The sequence below is a fragment of the Lemur catta genome, chromosome X (genome assembly GCF_020740605.2).
Source record: "Lemur catta isolate mLemCat1 chromosome X, mLemCat1.pri, whole genome shotgun sequence".
NCBI classification, from domain to species: Eukaryota; Metazoa; Chordata; class Mammalia; order Primates; family Lemuridae; genus Lemur; species Lemur catta.
The window spans coordinates 49,552,860-49,577,480 of NC_059155.1; the positions used below are offsets into that span (position 1 = coordinate 49,552,860).

Consider the following 24,621-nt stretch of genomic DNA (forward strand, 5'->3'; position numbering starts at 1 on the left):
CTGGCACTTCCCCTCCACACTCCAGCGCCAGCTCTCACACAGGCTTTCTTGATCCCTACAGTTGCTTCTAGCGCGTCCAATAATGTGCACAGCTGCAAGCCCAACACAGACAGTATCTCCTCCTCTGAGAACCTGCTGCTTAGCATCTGTGTCTGGGTTAGCACCTGTGCTACCTACCTGGGCAGCCTTTCTGCAGCGTGCATGCGTGCCTGCTTTGTGCCCAAGCACAGCCCACAGGCCATGGCCATCAAGTGCCTGTGCTGTGAGTGTGGGCCGGCACTGGGTGACCCCTGGCCCATGCAGGGACTAGGGCCAAGAGGGATGAGATGCCTGGCCATAACCCTGGAGGGAAAGTCACATGATTTTGCAAATGTGGCTCTAGAGTAGAGGCTGTGCATGTTTGGCCTATTGCGTGTTATTTTTAAATTTTTCTAATTAATCACCAACATTTTTAAAAGGGTAGATTCCACATAAAAACCTGGATTCCTAGATTCCCTGGAAAAATCAGAAGATGTGGCTGTCTGGCTATGAATTCACATTCCCACCTGTCCATAATGGATGGGAAGGGAATGGCTGCCACCCCCTCTAGATGGGGCATGCCCTCTCCAGTCACCATGGTCTTCACACGGCACGCTTTGCTTATCTGTGCTACCTGCCTGGCTCCTGCGGAAATTTCAGTTTGAGACTCCTATAGTTTTCCGGGAAGGGAACAGGCAGCCTTATTAAAATGAAACACAAGCTGGCCGGGCGCGGTGGCTCATGCCTGTAATCCTAGCACTCTGGGAGACCAAGGCGGGAGGATCGCTCGAGGTCAGGAGTTCGAGACCAGCCTGAGCAAGAGCGAGACCCCCCATCTCTACTAAAAATAGAAAGAAATTATCTGGACAGCTAAAAATATATAGAGAAAAAAAATTAGCCGGGCATGGTGGCACATGCCTGTAGTCCCAGCTACTTGGGAGGCTGAGGCAGGAGGATCGCTTAAGCCCAGGAGTTTGAGGTTGCTGTGAGGTAGGCTGATGCCACGGCACTCTAGCCAGGGCAAAAGAGCGAGACTCTATCTCAAAAAAAAAGATAAAAAAATGAAACACAAGCAATGGAACATCTTGGAAGGAGAGTCTCCAGAGAGGAAGAGCCCTAAAGTCAGAGACCAAGGAGTGATACACTGCGGGGCCAGAACAGCACCTTTTATGTCCTTTTCTCCTACAGACCCTCCTTCCTGGGCTCATCTCTGCCTGATCCTTGCACCGGGCTCTGTGCTGTGTAATATTACTCACAAGGCAAATAGCCGTTAAGGTGCCCCCCGACCCACCATATGCTAGAAACAATAAAGTTGACTATTCATAATTCCTTATAAGGTGGTATTATTCCCATTTTAAAGATGAGGAAACTGAGGCTCAGAGAGGAAAAGTAAGCCATGTAGCTAGAAAGGGGTACTGGCTTTGAACCCTGAGTCCCTGGTCTGTAGGGTCTGTGCATAGGACTGAGGCGGAGTTCAAATATCTTCTGATCTGAATTCAGTTGAATGAAACTGTCATGAACATCAACCTCTCACTCTATAGATCAGTGGTTTTCGAAGCCTAGCGCCCAAACCCGCAGCATCAGCAGCACCTGGGATCTTGTCAGAAATGCATTCTCAGGTTTCACCGCAGACCCAGTGAATCAGAAACTCTGGGTGTCGGGCCCAGCAAGCCATGTTTTAATAGGCTGCCTGGGTGATGGTGCTCACTAGAGTTCGTGACCCAATGGAAGAGTTATGAGCACAACACTTTGGTGCGAGGCCCCTTGGGTAACTAGCCGCATGGCCACCTGGGTTACTAGCCACGTGACTCCTTGAGATGATGACATAAAGTCACAGTAAGTGGTAGTGCTGAGTTTGAATCCAGGCAGTCTGGCTCCAGAGCCACAGTCTCAATCACTACCCCATACTTTGCCGATGTGATGGGTCTTAACCTGGGCTTCCTGATTCCTGGGAGGTGGTGAAGGTAGTGGTCTGCGAGCTTTTTTTTTTTTTTTTTTTTTTTTTTCCAGTTTCTCCACAAACTAAAGGAAAGCAGGTTTTTGTTTTCAATGCCTTCAACTGCCCCAAATAACAAATTCTGGTTGTTTCATGTAATGAATCCCCAAGAGCCCCTTTGAATTTACCCTCTCCCCATGGACCCCATGTTTGAAACAATATCATCGATAAAACAAAAACATTCACTAAACAATTGTTATTTTGTGTGCAAATTTTATAAACGCTGGAAAGATGTGTGCCCAACCATCAGAACCAATCTAGACCAACCCCCTCCAGAAGTGAAGTGGCTTTCCTACAGCCACAGAACCCCGATCACCCTGACTCCCAGGCCAACACTTTCTCTGTGGCAACATGCTGCACCCCTGGGAGGCTGGGAAAGGGTGTGACAGCCTGGGCAGCTAGGAGCCTGCTCATGCATGCATAGGCCCAAGATCCCTCCCCGTGAGTGCTCACCCAGGACACAGCCAGAAGGCCCAGGGTCAGGGCAGTGGGAATCCGATGGCAATTTTCTCCCTGTTGCCCCAGGTGCTGACTTCCTCCTGGGCATCTACTGTTTCTTCATTGAAGTTTACAACCCACACTATGCTAGCGGGTACAAGCACGCCCAGTGTCAGGCCCTGGGCAGCCTGGCCATGGTCTCCAGCTTGCTGCTCCCCTGCACTACCCTGAAGTGCCTGAGCACTGTGTCTCCATTCAGCGCCCACTGTGCAGGCCACCTGCAGACCCCAGCCACACTGGTTGCCACCAGGCTGCTGGGCTCCACAATCATCATGGTGCCCTTCTGGTGTTGTGGCCACTTGAGCAATTGCTATAGCAACAATGGCATCTGCTTTCCTCTCCTGTCTGATGCACATGCAAGTTGTGCTGCCCAGTGCTACTCCACCCTGCCACCTTCTTGGGTGAGGATGGAGGCATGGTGGGCAGGGGCCAGGCCCCCAGCTTCCCGACCAGTTTAGCTGGCCCTTGATGAAGGGGAAGGTGCTGCTCTGCTTCCCTCCTTGGCACCTGGCGAGTAGCTGATATTCAGGTCCTGCCACTGATTGGCTCACAAGGTGACTGGCCTTCTGCCCAGAAAGCATCATATTGGTTGCCAGCCCCAAGCCACCTTCTGAGACTTCTTCCCCATTGGCTGAAGCTTCATGCAATGGAGGCCCCATGCTCCTCTCTAAATCCCAACAAGCTCTCGGGGTTTCCTGGCTCTCCGCAGCCCCACCCCTGAATCCCTGTACCTCTACCCCCGACTGCCTGGGGCTCTCCCCTGCTCCTGTCTCCACCCTCCACCCTCCCCAAGCAAGGAGCTCAGAAGCTCTGAACCCCCTGGGCCATCATGGCCATCATCTTTCCTACACCAGTATGTTCTACTCCATCCATACAACTGGACCCGCTTGCATGGTGCCCTTGCCCACCTTGCCCGTGATGTCTCCATTGCGAAGCGCTTCTTCTTCATTGTCTTCACTGACATTGGGCAGATGCTGCCACCCATCTTTCTCCTGATGGAAGAAGAGCTCCCCAGCTCCTCTTCCCCTTGGAGCTGGAGAACCAGGTGAAGGCCTGTGCTCTCCCACGGAGGCTGGCTGGCAGGGAAGAGGCAGGGCAGGGGAGACCACCATTTCTGGACATCTGCTATGTGCTAGATACTGTGCAGCCACATTCACAACTGCTGGCTCATTTAACCCTGACGACAACCCTTTCTAGGAGGAAAAAAATTAGAAAGTTTAGGGCCGGGCGCGGTGGCTCACGCCTGTAATCCTAGCACTCTGGGAGGCCGAGGCGGGAGGATCGCTTGCGGTCAGGAGTTCAAGACCAGCCTGAGCAAGAGTGAGACCCCGTCTCTACTAAAAATAGAAAGAAATGATCTGGACAGCTAAAAATATATATAGAAAAAAATTAGCCGGGCATGGTGGCGCATGCCTGTAGTCCCAGCTACTCGGGAGGCTGAGGCAGGAGGATCGCTTGAGCTGAGGAGTTTGAGGTTGCTGTGAGCTAGGGTGATGCCACGGCACTCTAGCCCGGGCAACAGAGTGACTCTGCTTCAAAAAAAAAAAAAAAATTAGAAAGGTTAAATGTGCCACTAAGGTCACACAGCCAGGAAAAGACGCAGCCAGATTTGAGCCTGGGTCTGACTACCATCTACCCTCCGCCACTCTGGCAACAGGGCACTGGAGACTAGAAAATAATAATTGAAGCTCAGATAAATTGTCCTATTTCTATGTGGGACTTTCCTACAGCCTGGTGTCTTTGTGGCACTTGGCCTGGGGAAGCATAAGAGCAGCACAGGGCTGGGAATTTGCGGGTAAGCTCTCTGGCACCTCGGAGTGGACAGAGGTACAAGGACGAGGGCGAGAAATGGCCCTGGATGGTGCTTGCAATGTGTGGGAACGCACTCCCATGTCTAGTGGCCATGGCAGGTGGGGTAGGCAGAGACATGGGCAGGGGATGGGAGCCTGCTTTATACAGGGGGCACTAAGGCCCAGAGAAGCTCCCCTACTTGGAGCTACCTCTAGCAGAATGCTGGTCCCAGGCAGCAGAGTCCAGAGCTGCAAGGCTGTGGGAATCCTCTGGCTCTCCAGGAGCCTCCTTCCTCTTTATCTGTCTCCTAGTGACCATCACCTCCTGGGTGGCCATTTTGCCACCCACCGACAGCATCCTCACAGCCTCCTTCTGTGAGGTGGGCAGTGCCTGGGCCAGAAGGCCCCTGACGCCTTCCTTGAAAACCACTAGCCAGAGCGTCTCATTGGTGTCCCTTAAGCCCAGCACCCCTGGAGCATCTCCCAGGCCACCCACACCCACAGGGGCTCTATTTAGTTTTCCCAAGGGCTGAGTAGTCAGCTGCTTCACCTTGCTCCCTTCCAGGGCTAGCCAAGACCCCCAGGCAGCAGCAGTGAGGAAAGGATAACACATGCAGAGATGACTGAACCCAGGAGAGAATGGAAGGTGTCAGAGCAGTGGGACTTGACAAGTGCCCCAATCTGTTCAGGCTGGCTCTGGGTGCAGATGGGGTGGGCCAACCTGAGCACCTACTGAGCCAGGCTTATGACAAGGCATGACTAGCCTCATGGCCCCATGAAGCTGAGGTTTGGAGAGACAGCAGCGCTTGTTTGCCCAGGCCGCAAATGCAAATTTGATTCCAAAGCCTGGACTCTCTCTAGCTGCTTCTCAGAGCCTGGGAATTTTGTGGCCACAGCAGCATGGCAAAGTCCCTTCCTTTGGGGGTCAAGATGAGGGGGCCGCCCTGGCCCCCTGGGCTTTGCTGGTGACAAAGCAGACCCGAAGCTGCTTCAAGGCAACCAGACCTCTCTTAGGTTGGCTTATGGGTGGCACAAGTCCCCCAAGCCTCCCAGGACTGGGTCTCCACTCTTCATCCTTTGTGACGTGTTTAAAAGGGGAAGGAAGGAGCACTGAGCCAGGCTCCCCACTCCCAAGGATGCCTGAGGCCCTGCTTAGATCTGAGAGTCTGGCCAGGTCATGAGGTGGGGTTTGCAGCTTCTGCCCAAGCTCTGGCTTCCCAAATTCTAACTGCCCTCCAAACAATTCATCCCCCAAAGAGAAGAACTGAGGCCCTCCCCATTGCTCCTGAGACTCAGGACAGGGTGCAGTGAATGCTCACAACCTCTGAGACCCAATGCTGAGCCTTAGTTGCAACCTGTCCCCAGTCCCTAGCCCATTGTCTCAGCAAAGAGATAGCCACACAGCCAGAGCCCATCTCTGGTAATGCTTTATTGTTCTGCTGAGGGACCCTGGCCCCCCACCTCTCCCCCACCTCTCCTGTCTTATGCTCCTGTGCCCTGAGGCCTTCCAGATCCCTGCCCCCACCCAGAGATATTTATAATAAAGTCATGAGAGACTATATGTGTGTGTACATGTGTGTATATATGCATATATGTATCTATATATACAAATACACATATATATTCCAATTGTACAGTATTTACAGGTACAAATAAAATAAGCTTAAAAATTACAATGGTGGCTGAGACCCATCCCACTCCAGTTTATTCAGCAAATAGAAAAATAAAGCACCAGTTGGCCTTTGAATGGTATTTGAATTTCCATACTAACAAAGACAGCCTTAGGTGGGATACATTAGGTTTGGCTCAAGCCCCAGCCGGCTAAGATGGGCCCTTCCATTTAGCTGGCCCAGGGGCCAGATCTGTGCTCCAGGAAGGGGCTGTATGTTAGCCTGCCACCATAGGCAAAAGGGCTGAGGACACAGCTACCTGTTTCCTTGCCACTCACTGCTTTTGCTTGGCCTGGGTGGTGGGAGTGAGCCTATTTGCTCTCCAGACATGTGGCAGTCCGAGGCCAAAGGCTACATGGGACCCAGGGAGTGGCAGGTCAAGCGTAAAGCCCAAGGCAGAGGAGACTGGTTCATTGGTGTCTTGAGACTTAAGAAAGGAAGGTTCCTCACCCTCAAATCCCAAGCTACCCCAAATCGTCATGTTGCCTAGTAGGGGCCCATTAGTGCCCATTCTAAATCAACCTCATAAACGTCAGCTTCGTATTCACACAAATAAAAGAGCTCATAGTGGCTGGGGCTGCCCTGTGCTCTGCCCCTGTGCCCATCTGCTCCAGTCCAAGCTCTCTGGAAAATCCAGTTAGCTCAGGGCCAGCACTGGCCCCAAAGACGGGTCCAGAACCTGCTGTTCAACCTCAAAAGAACCCTCACACCAAACAGGATGGCTTGGCCTTTCAGTGTGGCACTGAGCACTGAGCTGTGTGGACCACGTACTGTGCTCGACCTCCTTCCCCCTGCAAGTAGGGGCTGCAGAGGCTTCAGGCTGAGTGGTGGCCTTGTGGGCAGGTGGAGGGCTGACACGATTCTCCTCTCTTGGAAGAGTAGAACAGTGTGGGGGATGAAGGCGGAGTGTAAGTGGGACACCCAAATTCTCCTTCTCTCCCCTATGTGTCCGGAGGTGGCTTTAGGAAGTAAGGGGGCCAGGACAGGCGGCTGGAGCCACCTGGGCCTTGCTTGGCCCCTGGCAGCAGCATCTGCTCTTAATTCCCCTCACTCCCTTGGTGTCAGGGGGCCTGGATGGTGCCAACCTGGGCCCAGCCCAAGGCTCACAGCTTTGTCTCAGGGCCGGCTGCCTGCAGGGTGGGAAAGGAGTCCCGGATCTTTGCCACTTCCATGGCACACAGGTGCCCAAAGACTTTGTTGTACCAGTCAGGAGAACGGCCCCTGGGGAGGTAGAAGAAGCCAGGCATGAGCGTTGGGTTTTTCCCTGGAGCCCTCACCGATCAATGCAAAGGGCAGACAAGCAGGGGCAGAGGCAGAGGACGGGGTAGGGCCAAGGGGGTGGGGCAGGCCTGGTACCTGAGGTCAGCGCGGCAGATGTGAGTGAGCCGGGAGCGGCCCAGGCCGCAAGGCTCCATGAGGTACTGGGAGGTGAGAATGAGGGCCCGCACCCCCGACTCTGGCATGGGTTGTTCGGGATCCAGGGACTGGGAGACAAGCAGGCAACCCCCACGAGGCAGGTCAGAGCGCCACATCCTGTGGGACACACACACTCAGATTCCTAGAGCTGAGCCCTTCCCCACCTCCCTGGTCCTCCAAGCACAGCGGGGTGGCAACTGGAGAGCCCCTCACCGAAGCACCACAAAGTCGCGGCAGGGATGGGGTGCCATGCTGTCGGTGACATAGTGGTACAGCTCCACACCCGGCATCAGAGCTTCCAGCACCTGGGCCCGCAGCAGGTCCTCGTCCCAAAGGGCCCGCTCCCGGAGAACACGGTGCAGCACCACAGCTGGAGGGGCCGCCACCTCTGTGGACACCTTCCACATCCGCAGGGGGTGCCCATCAGGTGCCTGCGAGCCAGGGGATGGGGACGGGGCAGCTGTCAGGGATGGAGAACTCCAACTCCACCCCCAAGTCCAGGCCTCAAACTGCAAGGCCTGAGGTTCACGTTGCTCTAGCACCTGACAAAGGAAGGCTGCAGAACTCCTCTGCTAGCCCTGGCAAGACTGAGACAGCGCCATCCCCTTTCTCCCTGTCCTCTCTGTCCTTGCTGAATGTCTGCTTCTCAGCCTACGCGAGAGCACGAAGAGATGATGGAACACACATTCTCAGAGGCCTGTTAGGCCCTACCATGAAATGGGCACAATGCTTGGAATTTCTGGAAGTGAGCAGGAGAGATGTTGATCATCCTCAAGCAGCTCGCCGTCTAGTGTGGGAAGTAACACGTGCGCACGACAACAAAAGCTGCCATTTACGGAGACTTTTGTATGTGCCAGGCACGGTGCAAGCTTCTCACCCCAATTCGGATGGAAAGAAGGCTCTGAATGGAGGAGGGGCACATGCCACTGAAGCTGAAGGGTGGCTTAGGCAACGTCATGCTTGGGGGCAGGGCAGTCCGGGCAGCAGGACAGCATGAGCGCAAAGGTGGGAATGAAAGCAAGGATTCAGCCTGACTGCCCTGCAGGGAGGGACGGGAGCGGAGGCTAGCGCTGGATCTGGAGTGGGGCTTTTGGAGGTCATTCGGGCAGGTGGTCCCTGAGGGAGTTCCCTTGGTCTCATTTTGTTCTTGATTCCTTAAGGTACTTGCTCGCTGGCTGTCATTCGCCAAGTATCAGGCCGAGGCACAGCAACACTGGCAGGGCAGCCCTGTCCTGGCTCCTTCCCTAGGTTCCTCCACTCCCCTCGCCTGCACCACACCGCCCCCCAGCCCCATGGCAGCCGTGGCCGGTGCGCTGCTCACCTTCCTGCAGGCCAGCTCCGTGCGCTGGGGCCCTGGAACGCTCGTCCAGCCCTTGAAGCGCTCGGCAGCATCGCGCAGCAGCTCCTGGACGCTGTCCTCCATGTAGAGGCTCAGGCTCACGCCAGCGGCTTGGGCTCGCCGCAGCTCGGCCAGGGTCGGCCCGGGAGCGCTGAGCTCAGCCGCGCTGTAGGAGCCGCACAGTTGCAGCACCATGTCCTGGGGCACCTGAGAGGGCACACACACACACACACAGTGGGCTGGGGACCCTGGGAGCAGGAGACCCCAGGAGAGGGGCAAATACTGCAGCAAGGTAGGTAAGAAACCCTGTGGGGGAAGAGCTGAAGTCAAGGGGCTGGAGGGGTTCTGTGTCAAACTGAGTCCCATCTCTGACGTGGGGCACTAAGGTCAGGCCTGGTGGTCCCCCCGGGTCTGGTAAGTAGGCACCATGGCCTGGGGTTACTCACCTGGAAAAGTTTCTTGCAGTCACCGATCATGTGTGATAGGCCCTGGGTGGCAGCCATGTTCTCACTCAGGTCCCTGGGGCCTGGCCGGCCAACCAGGCTGCGTTTGCTCTTAATCCTGCATAGAGGGGGCAGAGGAGAGAATGGCACAACGGCACAACGGCACAACACAACATGGCTAACAGGCTGGCTCCCAGCTCCCAGGAAGCCGCTTTCCCAGTCCTGACCACAAAACAACCTGTTGCCTTTTGAAAGGGCCTGCTCCACAGCATCCAACCAGCCCTGGGCCCCTGTGGGTTGGGCTGACCCCTTGAGGCCAGGACACAGAAGTGCCAGCCATCAAAGGACAAATAGTCCTAGTCCAGTGGCGCCCAAACCCTCCCTGCCTGGGCCCCGACATGCCCTGCCCCATTTCACCTGGGCGAGGGGCTATCCTTCTTGGAGATGTTGAGGTGGAAGATGGAGGGTGCCAGGCACACTGCCAGGTTGCCGGCGGTCATCTGGTTTTCCTCAGCAGAGGCAATGTCACTTAGGAAGTAGAGCAGGGTCTGTAGCACCTCTCGGTTCTCATCGGGGAGCAGTAAGATGGCAGCTTGCGCTGCTGCCAACCACTGATCCTTGGGGAGGACTGTGAGGAAGCAATGGTGGAAGGGGCTTTCTTACTTCCCCAGGGGCTCTGTCTGGCAGCAAGCCTCCTGCTTGCAAGAATGCAGAAGGCACAGCAGGCCCAAGGGGAGCCAGGGAGAGTGGAGAGAAAAGGTTGGCCCGGAGAGGTCTCTGGGTACTACACCTAGCCCTGCTACTAACGTACAGTGTAATAGGTCCAATCCTTTCCTCAGGGCCTCAGTCTACCCTTCCATATAATGGGTCTGGGGAAGCAAAATGTGGTCTCTCTCCGAGGGCCTTTCTAACTTCAGATAGTAAATGTTCCAATGAGCTCATGGGTCCAGCTACATTTTCCCATACTAGGTTTATCTTCCACAAGCCCTAGGATCCAGGGAGGCTGAGAATGGGGCAGGTTGTTGGGGACAGGTGCAGGTGACTCACGCTGGTAGATCTGCAGGAAAGTGGTGGTGAGCTTGCTGGTGAAGATGGGCTCGGGCAGGTCCCGGAAATACTGCTTCAGCAGGTCAGCCACATCGTAGGCAGACTGGCCCTCGTAGCAGACGTTGTCAGGCGAGGTCTCGTTCATCTGGCGTAGGTTCTGGATCCTGGACTTGACTCCAGACTTGCGGAAGATGCCCACCTGGCCCATGCAGGGGAGGGAGGGAGACTGTGAGGGCAGCCTTGAACTGGGTGTCAGGCACACGGCCCACCCCAGAGACTTGGAAGCCTGCCAGGCTTCCTGCTGGGCAGGGTAGGAGACAAATGGCAAAAGCAAAGAGAAGGATTTTTACAGCCTCAGGGCCAGAGAGAAAGACGGAGATGAATAGGGGAAGGTGGATCTAGGCTAAGGGAGACTCCTAGAAGATGGAGACTACAGAGCCTGGGCCAGAAAGAAGCTGCCACAGAGCTGGGCAGGAGGCTTTGGCCCCGAGGAGTAGAAAGGAGTTTTGGCTCTATCCCTGCTGGGCCTTGCTAAGAACAGGAAAGGTCTCTGGTGGACCAGCCCAACCCAACGGGCAGACCAGAGCAGTTCCCCTCCCTAGATCCTTAGCCTTGGGCTCCCCCCGGCCACCCCCAGCACCAGCTCTACCCAGGCTCCCCCAGGAAGGCTCACCTGGTCCAGGCACTGGCTGCGCAAGTAGCGCATGGCTTGCTGAATGCTCTGTGGCAGTGGTTGGCCCATGCGCTGCACGTGGATGAGAGGTGGCACCCCAAATACATGCTGTCCCCGGTAGTCTGGGGTCTTGTTCCTCTTCATGAACTTGGGCACTGACCTGTTTGTGGGAAGGACAAGTTATCAGGGAGGGGGAACACAGTTTGGAGACTCTGCAGTCTTGGGGGATCAGGTGGGGGCAGGGGTAAGGAACGCACCATATCCCCAGAGTCAACGCTCACTGAGCACCGGCTTTGGGCCCAGCCCTAGGGAGTCACAGAGGAACACAGAGAACTCTCAGTCTGGTCAAGGAGATAACTGGCCAAGAACTTGGGAGAAGACCCATGAGGGAGGGGAACAGTACCTAGTGGATCAGGGAGGGCTTCAGAGAGGAGGTGGTAATTCAGCAGGCTCTTGAGGGACAGGAAGGCGTTGTCCCAGAGAAGAAATGGGGAAAAGGCATTCCAGGCAGACAGAACAGCATGAACAAAGGCAAAGAGGCAGGAAAAAGACCGTGGTACATCCAGGAAGGGCGACTAGTCCCACGGGCCTGTAAGATGGCATTACTTAGGAGTGAGTGGCAGGCTAAAGAGCCAGAGGGACGGAGCAGGACCGCAACAGGGAGCAATCATGGTAAGAAGAAGTCTGGACGATGGGGAGCCACAGAAGGGTGTTTATTTATCCGGAGAGTGACAAAGCTGGATCTTATGATAATCTCGCTGATGGCAGCATGGAGGTTGGGATGGAGAAGATACAGTTGGAGGACTAGGGTCCCCCACCCCACACCCACCCTCCTAGCACATCACACCACTCCACTGGCCTGTGGGCTCTGCCTTCCTGCTCCTACCTCCCGGGCTGACCGTCCCCAGGGCCCTGGTTCTAAGTCAGCAGCTCCCCACCCACAGTAGCCCCGGAGCCACTCACCAGCCCCAGCCCTGTTTGTGGGGCACAGTGTACTTCTCCATGCAGGCGGTGAGCCTCAGCAGCGAGCCCTTGTGCAGAAGGTTGATCTGGCCTGCGAACTGCCGGTTGATCTCCAGTGACTCCGAGTTGAGGCTGGGCCGGTGGGAGTTCTGGAAGCTGTGCCAACGGAGCTTCCTGGTGAGTAAAAGGGGTGGAGAAGGCCAGAGGACCAGGGTTTGCTAAACCATAGAAAAGGTTGTGTTTTTCTCGTCTTTTTTTTTTTCTCCCAAAAGAAAGACAATGCAGGGAGATGGGGCCACTTTTAACACTGCTACTAGGACCCAGGGTGAAAAAAGCTTTATCTTAGCTACCAGGTCTGAGCAGGGGACAAGAAACTCTCAGAGGCTGGGCAGGGTGGCTCACACTTGTAATCCCAGCACTCTGGGAGGCCGAGGCAGGAGGATTGCTTGAGCTCAGGAGTTTGAGACCAGCCTGAGTAACAGTGAGACCCTATCTCTACTAAAAGTAGCAAAATTAGCTAGGCATGGTGGTGCATGCCTGTAGTTCCAGCTACTTGGGAGGCTGAGGTGGGAGGATCGCTGGAGCTCAGGAGTTTGAGGTTGCTGTGAGCCATGATGATGTACTTAGAAGCTCTCAGGAGGTAGCACAGAGTTCAGGCCCATCTAGTGCCAATAAGCAGGAACAGCCCCCCACCCAATCCAAGACTACTGTGCAGGGGCTGCCCCAAGAAACCCCAGATGGCAAAGCTGAGGATCAGAGAGCATTTCCTCTAATACCCTCACTTGACAGATGAAGAAACTGAGGCCCAAAGAGAAGCTGTAATTTCTTCAAGGCCATAGCAGAGGCAGGTCCTAAACCTAACATTCTGGTTTCCAGAGTCCTGTACTCTCTTTCCTGGGACGGACTGCCTGGAGGTGATTGATCACCCAGTACCCAAGGACCTGCTTCTGGGCCTGTGACGAAGAAATCAGATTCAGAGAGAGAGAGAGAGAAGGAGAGAGAAGGGGGGGGAGAGAGAGAAAGAAAAGAGCCCCTGCCCCCACCCCCACCCGAACTCCCACCTGCGGGGTCTGGTAAGCGAGGCCCCAACACCTGAATCACGTCGTTCACAGGGCTCTAATGCCTGGAGTCCAGCCAGGGACCCTGCGACCTCAGCCTCATTCATGGAGTTCCCGCTACTGTAAAGTTCACTGGAGGAGGCCGCAGTGTCAGAAATGGAGTGTCCTTCTTCCACAGACAGGCTGGAGGTAGAGGTGGGCTCTCCGCCTGAATGTGCCTCTTGCTCATTGTCCCGGGCCGGGGCCTGGAGCTCAGCCTCTGCCCGTGCCGATGGCTCAGCCTCAGCTGGGGCCTGAGCCTGAGCCTGAGCCAGGACTGCGGGCTGCACTTCAGCCTGGACCCGGGCTGCGGGCTCTCCGTGGGCCGGAGCCTCTGCCTGGGCCAGGGCCTCAGCCTGGCCTTCAACCTCAGCTGTGGCTATTTCTACTGAAGTGGCCCCCTCCTCTTCCTCATCTTCTTCCTCTTCCTTATCTCCAGGCCCCAGGGCTGGGTATACAGCCCGAGACCAGAGCTCAACCTGCTGCTGCAGCCCCCATACGTGCTGGAGGATGTCACTGACGTGAGTGTAGCTGTCCCTGCCCTCCTCATCTTCAGCATCGGCCAGTCTAGGTTCAACTGGGTATAGCTCCGGCAAGTTGTCATAGGTGCTGGCATGGCTGCCTGTTGAGCCACAAGAGCCACAAGAGCCCCGGCGCCCCTCACAGCCCCAGTGCCTACATGGCTGCCAATTTGCCAGGCGTCCATGCTCAGGACACAGGCTTTCAATAGACAGCGAGCGAGGGAAAGTGCCTGGTTTGTGGTCCCCGGGCACATGCACCAGACAGTCACCCCGGTGTACCCGCTCAGGATGCTGGAACGTGGCCACAGGCCAAGCTGCCCAGGCCCTCCAAGTCCCAGCACCACTGCCACTGGCTGAGGTGGCTGCCCAGTTCTTGGCCCTATAAAATCCAGCTGAGAGGAAGCCACGGCAACTGCGGAAAGATGAGGCTTTGGTGGCCTTCTCTGAGGTGGCTGAGCCATGCTTGGGCTCTGCTTGCCGGCTGCCACCCTTTTCTTTTCGCCTCAGAGACTCAAGGTGCTTGAGGAAGCTGCGGGAACGGTGCTTCTTGGCTTTGTCCTGAGGACCCTCCTGGCCCTGGGTGGGGCTGAGGAAGGACTGGTCACTCGGGCTGGGGGCACAGTCTAGCAAGGGCAGGTCTGCTGGCTCAGGCGGTAGACTCACGGTGATGGCTGGCAGGGAGGTGGCGCTAAGCTCAGTGAGAACACTCTCACAGCTTGAGGTCACTGGCAGGCCAGGGCTCGGTGGGGCCAGCAGGTCAGAGGAGCCCACACGAGCCCAGTGCTTCCTTTCCTGTGGGAAGGCCCAGCGGCTGCTGATGGTACACTGCTCCTCCTCGTCTGAGTCTTCATTCTGGGGAGGGCACCACAGGCTTGGGTCAGAGAAGCCCAGAGTTACAGAGCAAGCCCAGATGTACGGTAATAGTCATCTAATGAATCTACCCCCCACCATTGTACAGATAGGAAAACTGAGACCTAAAAATGAGAAGCCACTTGCCCAAGGCCGTACAATGACATGGAACAAATCCCTGACAGAGCCTCCCAGGCTATAGTCTTAGATTACAATCACAGAACACCAGAGCTGAAAGGGATTTTAGATTTTTTTTTTTTTTTGAGACAGAGTCTCACTCTGTTCCCCCAGGCTAGAGTGCCGTGGTGTCAGCCCAGCTCACAGCAACCTCAAACTCCTGGACTCAGGTGATCCTTCTGCCTCAGCCTCCCGAGTAGCTGGGACTACAGGCATGCGCCACCATGCCCGGCTAATTTTTTTGTATATATTTTAGTTGTTTGGCTAATTTCTTTCTATTTTTAGTAGAGACGGGGTCTCGCTCTTGCTTGGGCTGGTCTCGAACTCCTGAGCTCAAATGATCCTCCCGCCTCAGCCTCCCAGAGTGCTAGGATTATAGGCGTGAGCCACCGCGCCCGGCCAGATTTTCTAATTCATCTCTTCCTTTGCAAGGTGGGGAACCTGAGGCCCGGAGAGGGAAAGAGGTTTGCCTGTAGCCACTCGGCAGTCAGTGGCAGAGACAGGACGAGGCCCCATGGGGCTCCTGCTTCACAGCCCAGGGTTCTGGCAACCTGGCTGTCCCTACCTGACTGCAGGCCTCTTGTGGAGAAAGCTACATAGAGAGGAAACCAACAAAGCTTGTCCCCAGGAAAGGATGGGGTCACTCCTATCGGCTGTATTTCAGAGCCATGTGCGTCCTTTCAGTTTCCGCAATCCCAGATTGGCAGAGTCAGAAAGGCCTTTGGAGGCTATCCAGCTCCCCCAATTCTTTGTAAAGATGGGGGAAATGAGACTCAGGGTTAAGACCTTGTGGGCGTCACTAGGGGATCCTAACTTCTAAGACCATGGACGCCATGATCTTTCTACCACATTTTTCTGTCCCTGTCTCCTATTCAAGGAATTTTAGACATCACAAAACAAGTAGTGGAGGCAGATGGATTTCTCTGATGAGAAGCCATTACTAGGTTAAGGTACCAACAATTGCAGGAGGGAGAGGTGGGCTGAGGGGGTGGGGGGATGTCATGGCCCAGGGCACTTGCTCTCACACTCCAACCTCTAAACCAGACTTACCAAACCCAGCAGCCTCATCGAGCCCCTCCATCTATACCCCCAGGCTGGGGCAAGGTACTGTTCTGGACACCTCAGACTTCTGGGATACTGCAGCTAGTTTCACAAGTGGTTTATGTATGTCCTGGGTTTCCTGATGGTGCCACAAGACCACAGACCACCCCCCTTGCCATGACTCACCTGCTTGCACTGAAAATGAACCTCCAGTTTCATCGAGGCACAGGTGTTCAAGGTCATCAGCCTCCTGCAACAAAATATAAATGTTTGCCTAAGGTTCCCAACCCCCAAAGCCTGGCTTGGCCTACTCAGACACTTCCAAGATGCCATCTACCACTTCACACACCCAAGCCATCAAAACTTCTCCCAAGCACTAGTGTTCGTGAAGGTTTAAGCACCAGACACCATACTGGGAAGATTACGGCCTCTGTCCTCCAGGAGCTTATAGATTGGGAAATAAAGTACAGAAATGGGACGTGTTCAAAATAAGAGCAGGAGGCACAGCAGACACACAGAGGGTGGGGACAAGGAACTTTGAAGCAATTGGAGAAGGCTTCCAGGAGGAGAGAAACGGGATTCTGAGGGCCAGAGAAACAGGGACTCCTATCCCACGCTTCCACAGGAGCACGTGACAAGGTTGGAGGTAGAAACAGACAGGAAACAGACCAGTGTGGGCATGAGAGGCTAGGACCGAGGTTAATGAGGTAGCTCAAAAGCCAGATTGCAAAGGGCCTTGGGTGTCATGCTAAAAAAAAGCTTTGCGCTTTTACCTGTAGGCACTTGACAAATTTTAAGCAGGAAGCCCCACTTGGATCTGTGAAAGGCTGGCTATGGTGGCTGTCAAGAGGATGGATCCAGGGGTAGGGGGCAGGTGAACTACAAGACTGAAGCCAGTCAGGAGGCTACTGTAACAGATCCAAGGAGAAGCCATGGATTGGACTCAGACAAGGACTGAGCTGGTATAAGCAGAGAGAGGCTGTATCAGAGGAATGTTTGAGGATATATCAAGGCCAATCTTGGCTTTCTAGCTAGCATGACTGCATGCGCGAGGGTGTTACAGACACAGAAAACAGAATGAGCAATGTCACTGCAGAAGATAAGCTTCATTAATAAGCTGGGCTCCTCTGTTAGAGGCACAAAGGATGGTTTTTACCATGAGGAAGCCCCAAGCTGGGCCCTTGGCTTCCTAGGCTTGGCCCTCAACCCACCTACCTGCACAGGGCCCCCAAAGAGTCCTCGTCCAGAAAACCGTGGTCCTTCTTCACAGAGCCAATATCCAGGGGAAACAAACCTTCTGTACAGGAAAGAGAAGCAAAGGTGAGCCCAGCAGTAGATCGGAAACTCAGCCCCAGTGGCCCTTGAGCTGGAAGGGGGAGGCCAGGAAGCAGGAAAGCAAGAATCAGAGCAGAAGGCAAAAAGCCAGGCGTAAAGGGGGTCCAGGGAGCTCAGGGTTGGCAGTCAGGGGAAAGGGCTGGGAGAGGCCAGGAGGGTTGAGCTGCACCAAAGATCCCCGTCAGTCAGTGAGGCAGGTCCATGGGCAATGGTAGACCTGAGACACTAGGTGGCTGCCAAGAGCCAACCTGGACCCCCCCCCCCCCACCCCGCAACCCCGTCCCCAATCCCCTCTGAATCCTGGGCTGCTCAGATAGGGAACCCTCTCCCTGGCCCAAGGCAAACTGAAGGGAGTAACAGGGAAGGAGCAAGGAAAGAGGGGACAGCACAAAGCCAAACAATACCTCTGCTTTCCCCTACTGCCCAGAGCAGAGAAAGGAAGTAGGGAGAAGGGGACAGAGAATCTGAAAAGTCCCACAGCTCTCTCTCTGCCTTACTGGTAAAACAGGCCCATTAGTTCATTTATTCATTCAACTAATACTACTTGAGCACCTACTTTGTGCCAGGCACTGCACAAGACATTGGGCATACAGTGAACAAGAGAAAAATGGTTCCTGCCTTCATAGAGTTTATACTCTCCTAAGAAACAGATAAGCAGGCCGGGCGTGGTGGCTCACGCCTGTAATCCTAGCCCTCTGGGAGGCCGAGGCGGGTGGATAGCTCGAGGTCAGGAGTTCGAGACCAGCCTGAGCGAGACCCCATCTCTACTAAAAATAGAAATAAAAATTGTCTGGCCAACTAAAAATATATATACAAAAAAAATAAGCCGGGCATGGTGGCGCATGCCTGTAGTCCCAGCTACTCGGGAGGCTGAGGCAGTAGGATCGCTTAAGCCCAGGAGTTTGAGGTTGCTGTGAGCTAGGCTGACGCCACGGCACTGCACTCACTCTAGCCTGGGCAACAGAGTGAGACTCTGTCTCAAAAAAAAAAAAAAAAAAAGAAACAGATAAGCAATACATGAAACCAAGATAATGCAGTTACAAATGCCATAAAAGACATCGGCCAGGGTGATGGGGTAGAGAGAGGTTGGTGGGCATGGGGTTATTTGTAGAGAGGTGGTCAGCAGAGGTGGTGACTTCGGGGCTGAGTCCAGAAGCAGCCAGCTGTGCAATGAGACAGGAAAGAGGGTTCTAGGGTTCTAGGCAGGAGTAACATCAATATCGAGGTTTCGAAGCTCCGAGAAGGGAAAGAACTTGGTATGAGCAGAGTGGAGAGGAGCCTTGGAAGCAGAGGAGAGAGTGATACATGGCAGTTGGATAATGCAGTCTTGTCGGCCAGAGTAGAGCATTTGGGCTCACTTCATTCTGAGTGTGCTGAGAAGCCAGAGGAGGATTTGGAGCAGAGGAGGGACACAGTCAGACCCACGGCCAACAGGGGCTATCTAGCTGTGGCGTGGAGACGAGAGCACAGGAGGGCAAAAGCAGAAGCAGGGAAGTCGGGAAGGAGGCTGGGCTGCGGCAGAGGAGGTGGTAAGAAGCGGGTCGATCCAAGATACATTCTGGAGGGAGCAAAGACTTGAAGGGTTAGAGATGGGGGATGAGGGAACGGAGGAGTTTAGAATGATTCCTGGATATGGGGCTTGAGCGAGTGGGTGGATGGTGGTGCCTTTAGGAGTCGGGTTTTAGATCTATTAAATCTGAGACATCTCTCATACATCTGAGTAGAGAAAATGAATCTAGAGCTTGGGAATGAAGTCTGGACAGAGGCATTTGGGAGTCATCAGAATAGATGGTACCTGGACAAAGGTACCATCTCAGGGGAAAGAAATGTTGAGAGAGAAGAGTGCCCAGGAATGAGCCCTGGGACAAGCTAACATTTAGACATCACTTTAGGCAGCGGAGTCAGCTAAGGAGACTTGAAAGCAGCAGCCAGGGAGGCAGCCAAGAAAGGGAAGGGTTCCAGAAGCCAAAAGAAGGAGTGGCCAACTACACTGAATGCTGTTGAGAGATGGAGTAAGATGAAGACTGGGAAGTGACCACATGGAGGTCACTGGTGACTTTGACAAGGCGACATGGGGGTGAAGCCAGGGAGCAGTGTGGGTGGGGAAGAAGAGGGGAAGTGGAAATCGTGTAAAGAACTCTAGAAAAACAGAAAAATGAAGGAAAACAGAGAAATGATGAGGCCGTTGCTGTGGAGAAAGTGAGGTCAAGGCTGGGCTGCCAGGGTACCTGACTCCAGGGGACACCCTTGACATTGTATCCATGTAAATGGTGTCCTCGGGAGTGGTACAGAATAGTGACCCTGGTAAGATAAGGTACTTTAAAACATGGGCAACACCAGAGCTTGTGGAGGCTTATGAGAGCAATGCAGTAGCGGGTTGATGCTGTAGGAGGGAAAGGCTGCGACTACGGGAGCAAAGTCCCTGAAAATTTTTGAGCAGGGCCAGGAGACACAGCTTCTTGTGTGTGGTTGGAGAGAGGATCTGATTTGGCCCATTTTACAGATGCAAAACTGAGGGATAGGGAAAGTTGTAGGATGGGGGAGGGCAAGCAATAGAGTGGTCTTACGGTCAAAAAGCTGAGCATACTGAGGGAATCCTGTCGCTCGGAGCCACTCACATGCTTTTTTGGCTTCAGCTTCTAAAACAGAACAGAGGGAAAGAAACAGGGTGAGGAGGGTGCTGGCATCAAGTCCCCTGGGTACACTGCCTCACCTCCAGCTGGCAGGCACCTGTAGTTCTGGTGATCCAGAAATGGCAAGAAGTGCAGAAGGGCTGGCACATGGGCTCCCGGTCACAGCCAGCTAGGAGGCTCTCTGCTCCCCATGCAGACTCTCTGGACATCCTGGCCAAGGCTTTCTTGAGCCCCGTTCCCTGCCTGTGCCAAACCCCTCCCACTCTCCTGCCCACTGCCCAAGCACAGAACCCACCCCTGTCAGCAACTCCCAGGTTCATCTGGGGTCAAGGAGGCCACAGCTGGGTCCTCCAGCCAGGCCTTCCTCAGGGCGCCATTGTTTTCCAAGGCCCTGGGTAGACCACCCTAGTCTAGGCAGGAGACAGGAAATGTTCAAGGATAATTATCATTCTCTTTCTCATCATCATACCTAACATTCTTCAGCACTTTGACAGCCAAATCTCATTTGCATGCACAATAACCCGTGAAGCTGGTTTCCCTATTCCCTATCTGCATTTTACAGATACACAAAGCAGGCTCAGCCTACAGTCTCGCAGTGGACGAAGCACCAGTGCCGGGGTAGGAGTGCCTGCTGAGCCAGACTCTAGTTCAGGGTCCCTACCTTCTGACAGTAGCTCCCCAGTGCTCCTTCCAGGCCTCCCTCGCCAGGGGACCTCCCCAGCACTGGCCCAGCTCCACTCGGTGGCTCAGCCTATTTGTGACATGGTGTTGTGTTGACACAGTGCTAGCCTATAGGGGTCTTGGAGGGCCATGGCCAGGCCAGCCTCTCACCTCTGCTCTGGGAGTTCTGGCACAGAGCACGACACCCTCCTAGTCGGGGTGGGCCGAATGTCAGCAGCGAAGCCCTGAGACCACACAGGCAGCTATTTGCTTCCCACCTGGGTAGTGCCAAGGACCAGTGGGGCTGGGACCACAGGACCTGGCATCGCACGGTTGGCGGGGGAAGGCTGCGGTGTCGGCAGAGCTGCTCTGGTCATGGAGTCCTGCCCCCAACACGTCCATTTCCTTAGCACCTGTGGCCAGAGTCTCGCCTGGCCCTGCTGACCAGAGGACTCCAAGGAGACTGGTGGGGTTTTTCCAAGACAGGAAGAGCTCTCTCTTCCCGGTGCTTGCCCACAAGGAAATCCAGGATGAGATTCTGGCAGCTGGTTCTGATAAGATAAAGGACAAAATAGTATTCTAGAGATGGTGAGTAAGTAAAGGGAGGCGGGGAGGAGGTAGAAGTCAATCAGAAAAAAATAATAGGCTGTGCAAGGGTCACACACTGATGAGGATTTGAGGGGAGAAGAGAAGGCTCTGCAGCCCTGAAGGCTTTCAGGGCAAACGGGGGTAGGGCAGGGATGAACATCTGTGCATGTCCGTGAGTGAATGCACCAGGTCGGTGCCCACCCCAGCATGTCTGCATAGAGTGTGGCCACGTCTGCTCATGTCCACAATCCATGAGGATCAGTGTGGGATCGTGCACCTGTACATACCCACAGGCACCCGCGTGTGCACGCACCTGTATCTGTGTGTGTATGAGTTGATGTTACTGCAACTTCCTAACCTAGGATAGATCTAGGAATCACCAGGTCCTCCGGGGGTTCTAGAGAGTGTCAGACTGAGCCCTGCTAGCAGTACCTCTGCTTGTCTGGCAGGGGGCAATGCAGGCCTGAGAAAGGGTGGCGCTCTCTAGATCAGCGGTGGCCTGGGTGCTGCGGTGAGACCAGCCCAGGTTAGCATCCGAGGGACATGGTTTTGCTGCTAGGACAGCTGAGCTAGCTGCCACAATGCTTCCCCGTCCCCTGTTCCTGCCACAGCCTCAGGAGAAGACCTTTCCTCACCTCAGTGCCGATATTGGCAGCCAGTTCCGCATCCCTCTCATTAGGACAAAAAAGGGTGCCAAGGGATGGACCAGGTCAGAATTTCCAGAGAGGTGGGCAAAGGAGGAGACAGTAACCTCTAAAGGATCACAAGTATGGCCACTTCAGGCAGGGGAACAAACCCCTAGGGATAGGCCTGCATGCCAGGAACATACCTTGAATTGCCTGCAGCCCTCAGTCACTCATGGCGAGTGAAGGAGAGGGTAGGAGAGAGGCACTTCCCTCCCTTACTTCTGGCCTCCTTCCTCAGCCTGAAGGAGGCAGAAATAAAGTCCTGAAGCTTACACATCTGCACCATCTGCCAAAGCCACAGAGCCCATGAGAGAGTGAGGAGCTGCCTGCTCCCCTGATGCTAGGCAGTGGCCCTGGCCCGGGGTTGGCAGGAAGGGAAGCAGCTCACTCGACATGGGTGCCAAGTTCTTTCTTTCCCACCTAGAGCCCTCTAGCCCCTTGCTACTTGAGTGTAGTCTCACACCACCAGCATCAACATCACCTTGTTATGAAATGCAGACTCCCAGGCCCATCCCAGAGCCACTGAATCGGAATCTACATTTAACAAGATCCTTAAGCTATCTGCACACACATTAAAGTTTGAGAAGTGCCAGTCTAATCACATAGCTCAGCGGTTCTCATCCCTAGAATCAGTTAGGAAGCTATTTAAAAATACATGTGCCCGGGGCCCCATCCACAGAAGGAAGTCTGTGGTGGGACTCCCCACATCAGTACTTTTTTAAAGCTGCAGCATGGGCACACTGAGGCCCAAAGGACTTTTCCAAAGTCATACCCAGTTAAGTGCCACAGCTGAAAACTATAAGTCTGACCTTGGAACTCCATGTCCAGTGCTCCTTTCTACTGCGTTACGCCATCTGCCCTCAGATGTCACACAAGCAAGGGGCTTAGACTCAAAGGAAGCAACTCCAGGCCCCCAAACTTTTTTTCTTCTCCTTCTGGTCTAGTGGAGTCACAGGCCTGGGTTCAAATCCTGATACGGTCAAGTCACTAGCTCTTTGACTTTGGGCAAGTTGTACAACCTCTCTCTACAGGTGAGTTTCCCCCTCTGTAAAACAGAGAGGGAGGGCATAGCATGCACTCCTTAGAGCTGCTGAGAACTTTAAATAAAATCCTGGAGAAAATAAAAGCCCCTGGCACCTAGTACCAAGCACTCAACAAATGTATTCCTTCCCAGTTCTGACTCTGAAGGGTCCCAAAGAAAAAGAGAAAACTGTAGAAAGAGGCCCAGCTAGTGTACCCTTCTGGGTCTGGATGATGGCTGCGCCCATACTGTCAGAATTGGAGCCAAATGGCTCAGGGAAGTATGATTAGGAGGCAGAAGTTTCAAAGAGGCTGCAATTGCTCCAAAAGACAAAGGAGCAAAGGAGTTGGGAGTAGGGCTACACACTGAATTCCCCAGCAGCCCTCCCTAGCAAGAATCCAGAGAATGTAATGGGTTATTACCAAACAGGATGTCAGGGACATTGGCTCCTGACAATACACCATTTCATGGAGGGCTGAGAGGCCCTGAGGCTTCCTCCCAGATGGAGCAGTCAGGGACATATGTCTTCGTGATTAAGGGCTGAACTAAGGTGCTTTGCCTTCGTCCCTCCCAGCCGTCCCAGCCTGCCCAGCCTGCCCAGGCCGGGGCCAGGAGTGACCCCACCCCCAACCCCAGTAGAGTCAATTCACCTGGCACTGGAGCCCAGGCGGCCCAGACTGAGGATTGACTTATGTGCCTGGTGGGAAGAGTGACACCGAGCAGGCTGAGGTGAGTGAGGTAGGAATGTCTGTGGCTCCTGGCCATACCTCCGTGTCCAGATGTGCAGATTCCAGGGTGTGGCTGCCAGCAGATTTAACTGCTATATTCTGCAGGCCATGCGTGCTCTGGCCAAAGCTAAGGTGGTGTGTCAGGACAGGTCAGTAACAGCACTCAGCTGGCACAAACTAGATTCCACTGAGACTTCACACTTTCTCCCTGGGGAGGGGCCCAGATGATCCAAGCCACAAGAGTCAGGGGACAGGGCAAACTGGAAAGCTCCAGAGTCAAATCAGGCCCCACAGCCATGCCCACATGTCTCCCAGAGGCAGTGTCAAAGAAGGAATGGCCGAGCAGCAGCACATGGTTTCAGAGGTCAGTGGCAATATCTGCAGCTACATTTATGCAGGCCATCTACTAGAGATCCTCATGGCATGGAGCATTTTTCTATGCCAACAAGCAAAAAAGCAGGGCTTCTGTTCTTGAGAAATGCTCTATGAGTGAGGGTAGAGTTTATGCACCCAGGAAAAAGCCAGCAACATTTTCCCCAGAGGAAATGCAATAATGCCCAAAGATGTACCCCAGTTGGAAAAAAAGCCTTTTCCAATGGACCCTGCCTCCCTGCTTGCTGCCTAAGTCATCTGCAGCAACTTGTTTCATTCTCCAAGCTTTGCTTTCCAAACCTGTACAGTAGAAACTGACAACTTTCCTGCCTACCTCTGGTTACCATGTGGATTTGATCAGGCTTTTGCTGGTTTTGAAAGTGGCTGTATGAAACTTAACAAAAATAGCCTTCTCTAATAAGACTAGTTGAACTTTGTAGTCACAGTCTCTAAGGCACAATTCAGATTGTGTCCTAGTTGTGAAGAAAGGAGAGAAAAGAGAGCTAGGAGGAAGGGAGAAGGCAATTGGTAACTAGATGGCAGGAGGTAAGGCCTCAGCCAGCTGTTGTCAACACCCCTACTCTTGACCTGGTTACCTCCTCTTCACACCACTACTAGGCAACTAGAGTCCTTGTGCCCTGTGGTCACCCAGTGGGCTGTGAGAGAGCTGCCCAGGCCCCAGGTTCAGCCTACTCTTTCCCAACCAAAAAGACCAGCTCAGGCCTGGGGACCAGGCAAGACACAGGTCCCAAGACAAGCAATGAATGGACGTCACAGGGACCTAGATGAAAGTGCCCTCCCTTTGTTATTGCTGGAGCTCTTGTATGTCCTATCTCTCTTCTTCCTCACCTCTCAACTCTGGTTACACATTAGAATCTCCTGGGGAGCCTTTAAAAATGTCAGTGCCTGGGGCCATGACTAATTAAATTAGAATCTCTGAGGGTAGGGTTCATTTTTTGTTTGGTTTGTTTTTGACAGCTCTCCAGGTGATTCTAAAGTGCAGCCAAGACAGAGAACCGCTGCTCTAAAGAGACATGGCCAGCTAAAGCCACGAGGATAG

The 24,621-nt window shown here is 54.2% G+C and overlaps 1 protein-coding gene across 2 annotated transcripts in view; it reads right to left on the minus strand.

The window, feature by feature from the left end:
* Positions 1-5,713: 5,713 nt before the first annotated feature.
* The window catches only part of STARD8 (StAR related lipid transfer domain containing 8), a 32,893-nt gene continuing 13,985 nt past the window's right edge, over positions 5,714-24,621 (minus strand). Inside the window, exons 1-14 of one of the 2 annotated variants that reach the window (XM_045538155.1) lie at positions 20,338-20,510; positions 19,441-19,512; positions 16,754-16,835; positions 15,725-15,788; positions 12,915-14,323; positions 11,854-12,027; positions 10,891-11,050; positions 10,218-10,416; positions 9,588-9,798; positions 9,174-9,288; positions 8,710-8,934; positions 7,602-7,819; positions 7,329-7,505; positions 5,714-7,193 (exon numbers count right to left, since the gene is read on the minus strand). In XM_045538155.1, the coding sequence (XP_045394111.1) occupies positions 7,076-7,193; positions 7,329-7,505; positions 7,602-7,819; positions 8,710-8,934; positions 9,174-9,288; positions 9,588-9,798; positions 10,218-10,416; positions 10,891-11,050; positions 11,854-12,027; positions 12,915-14,323; positions 15,725-15,781 (3,063 nt within the window). In that variant the 5' untranslated portion in view covers positions 15,782-15,788; positions 16,754-16,835; positions 19,441-19,512; positions 20,338-20,510 and the 3' untranslated portion in view covers positions 5,714-7,075. Of the gene's footprint in view, positions 7,194-7,328; positions 7,506-7,601; positions 7,820-8,709; positions 8,935-9,173; positions 9,289-9,587; positions 9,799-10,217; positions 10,417-10,890; positions 11,051-11,853; positions 12,028-12,914; positions 14,324-15,724; positions 15,789-16,753; positions 16,836-19,440; positions 19,513-20,337; positions 20,511-24,621 lie in introns of those variants that run through there. The other variant, XM_045538157.1, reaches the window with a different exon arrangement.